The 12292-nt window shown below is 43.0% G+C and overlaps 1 protein-coding gene across 5 annotated transcripts in view; it reads left to right on the top strand.

Annotated features, from left to right (window-relative positions):
• LOC125461125 (triple functional domain protein-like) overlaps positions 1–12292 on the top strand; it is a 636773-nt gene that overhangs the window by 242607 nt on the left and 381874 nt on the right. For all 5 annotated transcript variants that reach the window (XR_007249410.2, XM_048549570.2, XM_048549543.2 and 2 more), the window contains 2 exons: positions 1282–1477; positions 3398–3564. Coding sequence is in view for 4 of the 5 variants with exons in the window: in XM_048549570.2 (XP_048405527.1) it covers positions 1282–1477; positions 3398–3564 (363 nt within the window). In the remaining variant the exon portion in view is untranslated. The remainder of the gene's footprint in view (positions 1–1281; positions 1478–3397; positions 3565–12292) is intronic.

Raw genomic sequence — 12292 nt, 5'->3', positions numbered from 1 at the left:
TTCAGGGACTGGAAGGTTTGTGTTACAGAGAGAGACTGACTAGGCTGGGGTTTTTTTTTCCCTTGCTGTGTAGAAAGCTGAGGGGTGACCTTATAAAGGTTTATAAAATCATGAGGGTGATAGTTGGAGTGAATAGTCAAGGTTGCTTTCCTAATTGGGGAATCCAAATTAGAGGGCATAGATTTAAGGTGAGAGAGGAAAAATTAAGAATTAAATTAAGTTACCACTTTTTCAAGCAGATGGCAGTGTGTGTATGGAAGGAGTTTCCATAGGAAATGGTGGCAGGGGCTACAAAAGGTGTCAGGATGGGCGTAGGAATAGGAGAGTTATGGGTCAAATGCTGGCAGATGAGACTAGGTCAGATTAGGGTGATTGGTCAGCATGGACAAATTGGACCGAAGGGTCTGTTTCTGTGTTGTGTGACTATGATCTTATGACTGGATAGTTGTGGTAAGGATGTTTCTTTTGTGGGAGAATTCAGAACTAAGGGCCACCACTTTCTAAAAAAAACAAAGTGAAGGGTCACCCATTTGAGACAGTTGTTAGGGTGGCATGGTGGCTCAGTGGTTAACACTGTCTCACAGCGCCAGGGACCCAGGTTCAATTCCACCCTTGGGTGACTGTCTGTGTGGAGTGTGCACAATTTCTCTATGTCTGCGTGGGTTTTCGTCGGATGCTCTGGTTTCCTCCCACAGTCCAAAAATATCAGGATAGGTGGATTGGCCATGCTAAATTGCCCATAGTGTCTAGAGGTGTGTAAATAAAGTGGATCAATCATGAGAAATGCAGGATTACAGGGAGGGAGTAGGGGGTGGGTCTGGGTGGGATGCTCTTGGGAGGCTGGTGTGAATGTGTTGAGCTAATTAGTCTGTTTCCACAGTGTAGAGATTCTGAGATGAAAAAAACCTTTTTTTCCTTCAAAGGGTTAAATCTTTGGAGTTCCCTTTTGCAGAAGGCATTTGATAGAGAGTCTTCAAATATTTTTAAGGCAATGGTAGATAGGTTCTTTATTACCAAAGGGATGAAAAGTAATCAAGGATTTGCAGAAATGTAATATTAAGGTCAAAATCAGATCAGCCATGATCTTGGGAAATGGTGGTGGAATCTTGAAGGGCTGAGTGAGCAGCCCACTTTTGTTCCTTGTTTGTATGTTTGATGGTAACATTTTGATGCTAAATAGATGATGTTCACATGAAATTGTTTCTTACTCGTGATGATTCCATTCAAGTGTGCACCAATTCGGCATAGGTTGTATCAGTTACGATGCCCTGTTTCTTTCAGATCATTTCAGATCTCGAATCCTGGAATGATGAGCTGTCTCAGCAAATGAATGACTTTGACACTGAGGATTTGACCCTTGCTGAACAGAGGTTGCAACACCATGCAGATAAAGCTCTAACCATGAACAACTTAACTTTTGATGTCATCCATCAGGGGCAGGAGTTACTCCAGTACGTAAATGAAGTACAGGCCTCAGGTATGCTCCACTGAATTGTGTTTCAGCTTTTAACTTGGGAACTGTTTAACTATAAAATATATAAAATGAGAAAAATGTACATGATTGTGCCCACATGATAACATTGGATAGTTGACCAAAGATCATTTTTACAGGTTTGAAAGAGCTAAAATTTATAGCAGGTGCAAAGTGAGAAAAAGACCAAGACAGCTTTGGAATAGTTTAGTGGTAACAAAGGAAAATGTAAGGTTTTCGACAGAAGTGAAGAAGAGGGGCCTGAGCAAACCGGCTTAATGTAAGTGTTATGGTGACAAACAGGAAAAGGAGTTAGAAAGGATGACAGGATCATTAATGTTCAGGTTCAAAGGCACCAGAGAGAAAGGATGACGTTGGCATCTTGGAAATAGAACTTTTTCATCAGAACAAAAAGATAGCTTTAAACTTCTGTTATGTATGGATCAGTACTAATTTTATTGAGTGGTAATTATGATACATGGAATTGCCAGACACAATCTCTGTTAAGCGTGACAATTTCTTTTCTATTTTCATAATTTGTTTTTAGTGTTTCTTTTGAGGCTTGCTATAAAGATATATGAAATGGGGTTTAGCAGCATGTAAAGAGCACATTGAAGTTCTAATCATTTTAGCTAAGGTTTGTGAGATCCATCTGCTAAGGTATCATTTTGTGCTTTGCTCCTTTTGTGAAAACCAGAGATTAATTTCTGTTGTATGGATTCAGAAGTAGACAGAAGGAATGGCGCATGTCAACTGAACCATTCAAATATGGTCTCTTTGCTAAAAATAGATTTTTACAAATGTGGTCAAATTAGGTATTCTTGTTAAATTAGTACTTGCTTATAGTTTATCTACTTAATAAAGAAAACAGCAATGCCTATTTTAATTTGTCATGAATTCTTAGATATATCACAGTTTACCTCATCATGTGCTTTCCCACTGGCAGGATGGCCTGAAGATCTCCTGTAGTAACCTTGCTACTAAAAGGCACAGCAAAGTGGCCCAGAGTGTCCATTCATCAGGTTTTCCTGGAGAAAATTGTTTGTATTGTTGAGACAAGTAAATTGGCATAAATTGAAAGTATAACTCATACTCAGATACAGTGGCTCAGTATATACGAAACTTTGTATGAATGGGCAGTTTTTAGGATTTTCAGTGAACACAATGTATCAAGAAATGCAGGTCCATAAAAGACTGACCTGTTAGCCCCGAATTCTTTATGTTATCTCTAAGATCGATAGTAAGTACTGCTGCTTCTTGACAGAATCATCGCATAATGGATAGTTGCTCTGATGAACCTGTTAACACTTCTTGCGTATGTCAGTAATACAGAACAGAAATAGACCCTTCAGTCCAACTAGTCCATGCCGACCGTAATCCCAAATTAAGTTAGTCCCACCTGCCTGCATTCGGCCCATATCCCTCAACCTTTCCCATTCACGTACTTACACAAATGTCTTTTAAACATTGTAACAGTACCCACATCCACCACTTCCTCTGGAAGTTCATTCCACATGCTAACCACACTCTATCAAAAAGAAAGTTACGCCTCATGCATTTTTAATACTTTCTTCATTTAAAAATTTACCTCCTAACTTGAACTCCTCTATCCCAGGGGGAAAAAAAAACACGTGTCATTCCCCTTATACCTCTTACGATTTTATAAACCTTTGTAAGGTCACTCCTTAACCTCCTACTCAGCCTCCAACCCAGCCTCTGCTTATACATCAAACCTTCCGTTCCTGTGTTGACAAAAACCTTTGAAGTCTTTAGAATATGTGCACTTCCCCTTGATCAGATAGTAATCGAGAAGCGTAAATGATTAGTACTGCAACCAGGTAAGAGGACAACACTTTTAAGAGAGATGTTTCGGAATGAATAAAATTTTCAAATAAATCATGTTCTGTCTTTGCTGTTACCCTTTAGGTGTTGAGCTAACTTGTGATAGAGATGTTGATATGGCAACCCGTGTTCAGGACCTGCTTGAATTTCTTCATGAGAAGCAACAGGAATTGGACCTCACTGCAGAGCAGCACCGCCGACACTTGGAACAGTGTGTGCAACTGAGGCATCTACAGGCTGAGGTCAAACAGGTTAGCATTCAGGGTGCTTTGCTTGATAATTACTAATCACCATAATTTATTTTTGATGAAAATTCATACATGGGAAAGTAGGAAATCTCACATTAGCAGCTTCTGCCCTGAAGTTCCATTATCAGTGTACTCTTGCGTAGGGTAGAACTTGCTTTTGTACACACAATGCATACCATTCCTGGGAATGAATAATACATCAGGTAGCCACCAATGAAAAAAGGATCTTTTCTGTTGGTGAGCAATAAAACACTCAATGCAAGAAAATTTTGGACTGCTGTATATTCTTGATTGGTGTTTTTATTCTTTCTTTAGCTGCAGTGGACATATGGGAGCACCGGCACATGTAAATTCCCTTCCAAGTCTCAAACAGTTCCGACCTGGAACTGTACTGTCATTCCTTTTCTGTCGTTGTGTCTTAGCTTGGAACTCACTCCCTAATACCAGTGCAAGTGTACCACTGTAATAGTTTGAAGAGACAGCTTTTGAATACCATTTCAGAGGCGATAAAAGCTTGCCTTGCCAGCAATGCTTGCATTAAATAAAAGAATTTTGTAAAAGTTTGGGCAGAGGACATTATCCTGAGGAGTTCTTTTAATAATGAGTAGCGATTGACCCACAGCCATCTTTCTTTTTCGTAGGTTATCCAAATAGTGAAGAGTTTTCCCTGATTCCCATTTACCTCAGTATTGCAAGACATACCTCCTTGATGCTACATTCAGTCAAATGCTACGTTGATATCATGTGCAGTCATACTCAATTTGTTTCTGGAATTTGACTCTTCTGTGCATTTTTGAGCAAAGTTGTAGTGATGTTTGTAACTAGAGTTCACCACATTTTTCACTGCAGACATCTGAATGGTCTTAATGAGATTATTCCTTTAGTAAAACTGTGAACAGCTTTGAACATTCAACTCCAAAAATCTTTCGGGATTCAGCTGGGACTTTCTGAATAGATTCTGTCAAAAGACCTTATCCAAGTTTTGTTACAATCCCTGATAAGACTCAGAATTTTGTAAACAGTTAATCAGGAATCAGTAATGGCTTTCTTGAATATGCTGAAATTAGATGCATTTCGTCAAAGCTTTTTATCTTGCATTCATAGAATGATACAGTGTAGAAACAGGCCCTCTGGCCCAATATGTCCACACTGACCCTCTGAAGAGCATCCCACCCAGACCCCGCCCTACCCCTATCCCCTTTTACCCCCTCTAATCTGCACACTCCTGAACACTATGGGCAATTTAGCATGGTCAACCCACCTAACCTGCATATCTATGAATGTAAACCAGAGCACCTGGAGGAAACCCAGGCAGACATGGGAAGAATGTGCAAACTCCACACGGACACCATTGTGGGCCGAAGGGCCTGTACTGTACCCTGCTGTACTGTTCTATGTTTTATGTTCTGTGTTCTATGTTCTATGGACAGTCGCACAAGGCAAGAATTAAATCTTGGTCCCCAGCACTGTGAGGCAGCAGTGCTAACCACTGATCCACTGTGCTTTGAACAGGCAAACTATGGTCAACAACACCATAAGCTACACATTAAAAGGTGTACACAACCTATACAGGTCTCCTTACTGTTCTCAGCAGCTCACCCTGATGCAGCCATTGCTGCTAGTCACAAAAATTCCAGAAAGCTTTGTTTTCTTCACGAAAAATTTTGACCCTGTTTCTTCAAAGAGCTAGCCTGATTACAAACTGACAGCAGCTGTTTACTACTTGGGTTCCTCATGTATAGCCTACACTGAAAGGGCACATTATCCCAGATCTGTCATGTATGCTGTAAGGTCCAGCCTCCTTAGTTGTATTTTTCAACTGAACTGACCTATTTCAGAGACTGTGTGTTGCCTTATGTTAGCCATACCAAACTCCAGCATTTAAACTTAGACGTAGAGCCACACTACAGCTAACAATTACTTCTGAGCTACCCCAGTCACAGCGCTTAATAGCATGAGGTTACCAGGGCTCCTCTGAGCTCTATGTTGCTCAGAAGTATGGAGCTTATATATAATTTCATCTGTTCTTGAATAATACATTGCTAATTGCTGTTCACTAACCTTTGAACTGATTAGATTCCCTACAGTGTGTAAACAGGCCCTTCGACCCAAGAAGTCCACACTGTCCCTTGAAGCATCCCACCCAGACCCATCCCGCTATAACACACACACCCCTGAATACTACGTGCAATTTAGCTTGGCCAGTCCACCTAACCTGCACATCTTTGGACTGTGGGAGGAAACCGGAGCACCCGGAGGAAACCCACACAGACACGGGGAGAATGTGCAAACTCCACGCAGACAGTCACCCGAGGCTGGAATTGAAGCCGGGTGCCCGGTGCTGTGAGGCTGCAGTTCTAACCACTGAGCCACCGTGCCGCCCCCAACTGACTTATAACTTTTAAAACCACCCATCAGGGGTTCGTTCCTGGTCATAGGTAGAATCAGTTGTATCAAACAATGGAGCAATTTGTCTTAAATGTTAGGATACCCAAAGGAGCATCATTCTCCACAGGGGTTAGCTCACAAAAACAAAGACCTCAAAAAAATGAATGATTTCATTTCATTTGTGAGCCGGTACAATTCCAATTTAATTTAAGAATATTTTTGTACATACAGTTCAATGCGCCATGGAAATTAATCACGGCAAAGCAGTTTTGACATTTTGGGTTCAAAATACTGATCTAAATGTGGGAGCACAGTCTCAGGATAAGGTCTGATCATTTAGCTTCGAGACGGGGAGAACTTTTTGACAGCAAATTGTTGTGAATCTTTGTAGTTCTCTATCCTCGAGGGCTTTGCAGTCTCCATCATTCAATTCAATATATTGACGTCTTGGATAGATAGATGTTTTATTCTAGAACATAGAACAATACAGCACAGTCCAGGCTGTTCGGCCCACGATGTTGTGCCAATCTATTATCCTACTAAGATCAATCTGCCCTGCATACCCTACATTGTATTATCCTCCATGTGCCCATTCAAGAGTCGCTTAGAAGTCTCTAAACTATCAGACTCCACTACCACTGCCGGCAGTGCATTCCACATGCCCACCGTTCTCTGTGTGATGAACCTACCTCTGACATCTCCCTTATACCTTCTTCCAGTCACCTTAAAATTATGCCCCCATGTAATAGTCATTTCTGCCCTGGGGGAAAAGTCTCTGACTACCCACTCTATCTGTGCCTCCAATCATCTTGTACACCTCTATCAAGTCACCTCTCATCCTCCTTCGCTTCAATGAAAAAAGCCCGAGTCCCTTCAACTTTTCCTCATAAGACCCACCCTCCAGTCCAGGCAACATCCAGGTAAATCTCCTTTGCACCCTCTCTAAGGCTTCCACATCTAAAGGTGACCAGAATTGAACACAATATTCCACGTATGGTCAAACCAGGGTTTTATAGAGCTGCAGCGTAACTTCACGGCTCTTAAACTCAATTCCACTGCCAATGACAACTAATACACCATACGCCTTCTTGACAATCCTATCAACTTGGGTCGCAACTTTGAAGGATCTATGGCTGTGGACTTCAAGATTCCTCTGTTCCTGCACACTGCCATTAACCCTGTATTCTGCATTCAAATTCGACCTTCCAAAATGAATCACTTCACACTTATCTGAGCTGAATTCCATCTGCCGCTTCCTTGCCCGGCTCTGTATCCTGTCAGTGTCCAGTTGCAACCTATAACAGCCCTCCATGCTATCCACAACTCTCCCAACCTTAGTGACATCAGCAACCATACTAACCCACCTTCTACTTCCTCATCCAAATTATTTATAAATATCACAAAGAGCAGATGTCCCAGAACAGATCCCTGAGGAACACCACTGGCCAGTCAGCTCCTGGCTGAATACTTTTCATCTACTACCATCCTCTGTGTTCTATTGGACAGCCAGTTTTGTATCTAGACAGCCAAATTTCCCTGAATCCCATGCCTCCTCACTTTCTGAATGAGCCTACCATGTGGAACCTTATTAAATGCCTTGCTAAAATCCATATACACCACAACCACTTCTTCGATGTGTTTTGGCACATCCTGAAAAAATTCAGCCAGGCTTGTGATGCATGACCTGCCCCTCTCAAAGCCATGCTGATTATTTGGAAAAGGACAATTTGATTAAAAATAATCATAAATACTATCTCTCAGAATCCTCTTCAATAATTTGCCCACCACAGAAGTAAGACTGACTGGTGTGTAATTTCCGGGATTATCTCTATTCCCTTTCTTGAACAAGGGAATGACATTTGCCACCCTCCAATCTTCTGGTACTACTCCAGTGGACAGTGAGGATGCAAAGATCATTGCCAAAGGGGCAGCAGACTCTTCCCTCACTTCCCGTAGAAACCTTGGGTATGTCTCATCTGGCCTTCGTTGCTCAAAATTTCGAGCACATCTTCCTTCCTAACATCAACTTGTTGGAGCATATCTGCCTGTTCCATGCTGTCCTCACAAACGTCAAGGTCCCTCTCACTGGTGAATACTGAAACAAAGCTTTCATGAAGAACCTCTCCTACCTCCTCTGACTCCACGCACATGTTCCCTCCATGATCCCTGATTGGCCCTACCCTCACAGTGGCCATCCTCTTGTTCCTCATGTAAGCAGAGAATGTGCTGGTGTTTCCCTTGATCCTACCTGCCAAAGTTTTCTCCTACCCACTTCTCGCTCTCCTAAGTCCATTCTCAGTTCCTTCCTGGCTACTTTGTAGACCTCCACAGCCCTGTCCAGTCCTTCCTTTCGCAAATTTAAGTAAGTTTCCTTCTTCCTCTTGACTAGGTGTTCCACATGTCTTGTCATCCAAGGTTCCTTCACCGTACCAGCTTTTCGTTACCTCAGTGAGACAAACCAATCCAGTACTTGTAGCAACTGCTCCTGAAACAACTTTCATATTTGTGTTGTGGATTTCCCTGAGAACATCTGATCCCAATTGGTGTTCCGTAGTTCTTGCCTAATAGCATTGTAATTCCCCCTCCCCCAATTAAATACTTGCCTATACCATCTGCTTCTATCCCTCTCCATGACTACAGTAAAGGTCAGGGAGTTTTGATCACTATCACCAAATGCTGTCCCATCTGGCCTGGTTCATTGCCAAGCACCAAATCCAATATGGCCTCCCCTGTAGTTGGCCTGTCTACATATTGAGTCAGAAGTCCTTCCCGGACGCACGTGACAAAATCGGCTCCGTCCAACTTTTGCACTTGGGAGGTTCCAGTCTATATTAGGGAAGTTGAAGTCACCCATGATAATAACTCTATTACTTCTACACCTTTCCAAAATCTGTCTCCCAATCTATTTCTCAGTGTCTCTGTTGCTATTGGGAGGTGTTCTATAGAAAACTCCCAGAAAAGTGACTGCTCCTTTCCTGTTTCTGACTTCCACCCATACTGACTCAGTGGACAAACTGTCCTCCAAGACCTCCCTTTCTGCAGCTGTGATACCATCCCAGATCAGCAATGCCACTCCCCCACCTCTTTTACTTCCCTCCCTATTTATTTTGAAACTCCTGTACCCCGGAACATCCAACAACCATTCTTGCCCCTGTGTTATCCAAGTCTCCGTAATGACCACTGCATTGTAGTTCCACAAACTAATCCATGCTGGAAGTTTGTCACCCATATGCCTGACACTTCTTGCAATGAAGGAGACGCACCTCAAGTCGTCGCAGTGATTGCCAGTTTGCCCTATCAACTGCTTATCCTGCCTGTACACCAGCTACCCCATCTTCGGATTTGTAGCTTCTGTTCCCATCCCCCTGCCAAACTGGTTTAACAACCCCCCCCACATTGCCCGAGTGGCTCTAGCAGACCTCCTGCCCAGTATATTGGTGCCCTTGCTGTACAGGTCCCACCTTCCCCAGAAGGTATGCCAATGATCAACAAACCTGAAGCCCTCTCTGCTACACCAGCTCAGTAGCCACATATTCACCTGCACTCGCTCACTGTTTCAGGCCTCACTAGCTCATAGCACCGTTAGGAATACTGAGATTACTACTCTGCTCGTCCTGGCTTTCAACTTCCATTCTAATTCCCTATATTCACTTTTCAGATCCTCATCCTGTTTCCTGACTCTGTCATTGGTACTGACGTGTACCACGACTTCTGGCTGCTGTCACTCCACCTTAAGAATCCTGAAGACGCGATCCAAGACATCCCTGACCCTGACACTTGGGAGGCTACATATCTGTGGTCTCTCGAGGTACCACAGAATCTCCTGCCTGTTCCCTTAACTAGTGAATCTCCGATCACTACCGCTGTCCTGTGGTATATGTCCAACAGTATTCAAAGTGGGATAGTGATTGTTGAGGGGAAGGGCCACAGGGGATCCCTGCACTGTCTGTCTGCTCCCTTTTCCCCCTGCTGACAATCACCCAGCTACATTTTCCCTGTATCTTGGGTGAGACCACTTCCTTTGTAACTCCTTTCTATCACCCCCTAAACCTCCCAAATGATCCAGAGTTCACCCAGCTCCATTTCCAGTTCCCTAATGCAGTCTGATATGCACTTGGGTGCACTTCTCGCAGGTGAAGTCAGAAGGGACACTAGTCCTTATCTCCCACATCCTACAAGAGGAGCATGCAACTGCCCTAGCTTCCATTCTGCCTACTTTAGATTGTCAAAAGAATAAAGAAAGAAAAGCCTTACTTTATCTTACCAACCCTCCACGCTGTCTTTTTTTTCAGTTAGAGGAGGAGGAGGTTGGGTTGGAGACACTACACGTCTAGTGTTTCGGGTTTAGCCAATGCCCGAATATAATAGTTCACTTCCTGGCTCATGCTCTCACCACTCCTGCTGTTCAAATCAAGAAGACCGCTGACTCACGAGATAAGTTTTCATGAGGAAAGCGTTGCCTTCCCAGCTGCCCCCTGATTCTCGGGGATTTTCTCGGGAATTCAAGGGATGTGAAAAATGGGCATGAGAGTTGAGTTGATGCCCAAAAGCAGCCATGACCATGGTAAGGCAGGCTCATACAGTCAGAGAGGTCTTCAGCACAGAAAAAGCCCATTCTGCCCATCATCTCTGTGTCAGTCAAAAACAACCACAATCCCATTTTCTAGCATTTGGCCAATAGTGTTGTATGCCTTGGCATCACAAGAACACATCTAAATGCTACTCTAGAGATAATGGGAACTGCAGATGCTGGAGAATTCCAAGATAACAAAATGTGAGGCTGGATGAACACAGCAGGCCAAGCAGCATCTCAGGAGCACAAAAGCTGACGTTTCGGGCCTAGACCCTTCATCTCTGATGAAGGGTCTAGGCCCGAAACGTCAGCTTTTGTGCTCCTGAGATGCTGCTTGGCCTGCTGTGTTCATCCAGCCTCACATTTTGTTAAATGCTACTCTAATGTGGTTTTCTGCTCCCGCCACCCTTACAGGCAGTGAGTTCCGGATTCCCTCACCCTTTGGATGAAAAAGATCTTCCTCTCATCTCATCTAAACCTTCTACGCTTCATCATAAATCTGAGCCCCCCTGTCATTGATCCCTCCAAGAGGAAATGTTGCTGTCTGTCTGTCCTACCTATGCTCCTCAGGATATTATCCATCTCAGTCACGCCCCCTCTGTATCTCCGCTGCTGTAAGAAAAACAGCCCCAGTCGGTCCAATCTCTCTTCATAACTGAAAACCTCCAACCCTGGGGAACATTCTGGTAAATCTCCTCTGCACCATCTCCTTTGCCATCACATCTCTCCAAAACTATGCACTACGCTTTAGCTGTGGCCTAAACAATGTTTTGAACAATTCCAGCTCTTTACTCTTCAACCCTATGTTTTGGGTAATCAAGGCAAGTTTATAATACGCCTTCTTAACCACTTTATCCATCTGTTATGATGTGCTAAGGAACGTAGTACGTTCGTACCAAAGTCCTCCTGATCCTCTGCTTCCCAGGGCCTATTGCATTCCCTTGTCTTGTCTTTCCTGCTCAAGTGCATTAACTCGCATTTAACCTGATTGAATTCCATTTGCCGCTCACCAGCCCATTGAGTATGTACTTCTGTAATCCGAGGCTATCCTCAATATTTACCATCCTACCAATTTTTGTATCATCTGCAAACCCAATAGTCATTCTTCCCATATTAAAATCTCAATTATTATATATGCCACAAACAGCAAGATACCAAACACTGACCCCAGTGATACCTCACTGGACACAGTATAGAAAAACACGTCTCAACCATCACCCTCTACTTCCTGCCACTCAGATAATTGTGGATCCAGTTTGCCAAATTTCCTTGAATCCCATGGACTTTTACTTGGGTATCAGTTTTCCAAGCAAGGCCTTGTGCAAGGCTTTCTCATTCACACACCTGCTGATCACTTCAAAAAGTTCAATCAAGTTGGTCAAATATGACCTCCCATTAACAAAACGATGCTGGCTGTTCTTGATTAACCCTGCCTGTCCAAATATAGATTAATTCTGTTAATTCTGCCTCACTTGGCTATCTGGTATATTGCTGTTCCTATTTCTTGTGCTCTTGTACACAAGCTAAGCATGGAAATTTAGAATGTATGGAAATGTTTATGTGGAGTAAATATTGTGAAAGAAGGAAGAAGAAATGCCTTTTACTTCACAGAAGATTCTCAACCACACTTTCCTGTTTTTTCCAATAATTCTTGCTGACCTGACAGATTAGAAATCTGTTTTTCTCAGCCTTAAACATTTTTAAAGACCCAACTTGACAGCCGTGTGTGGCAAAAAAATTTCCAGATTCAATGCCTTTTGAAGAAATACC

Source organism: Stegostoma tigrinum, chromosome 2, assembly GCF_030684315.1.
Source record: "Stegostoma tigrinum isolate sSteTig4 chromosome 2, sSteTig4.hap1, whole genome shotgun sequence".
Classification (NCBI taxonomy): domain Eukaryota; kingdom Metazoa; phylum Chordata; class Chondrichthyes; order Orectolobiformes; family Stegostomatidae; genus Stegostoma; species Stegostoma tigrinum.
The sequence above is the reverse complement of the archived record's forward strand: the minus strand, read 5'-3'. Positions and strand labels throughout refer to the sequence as shown.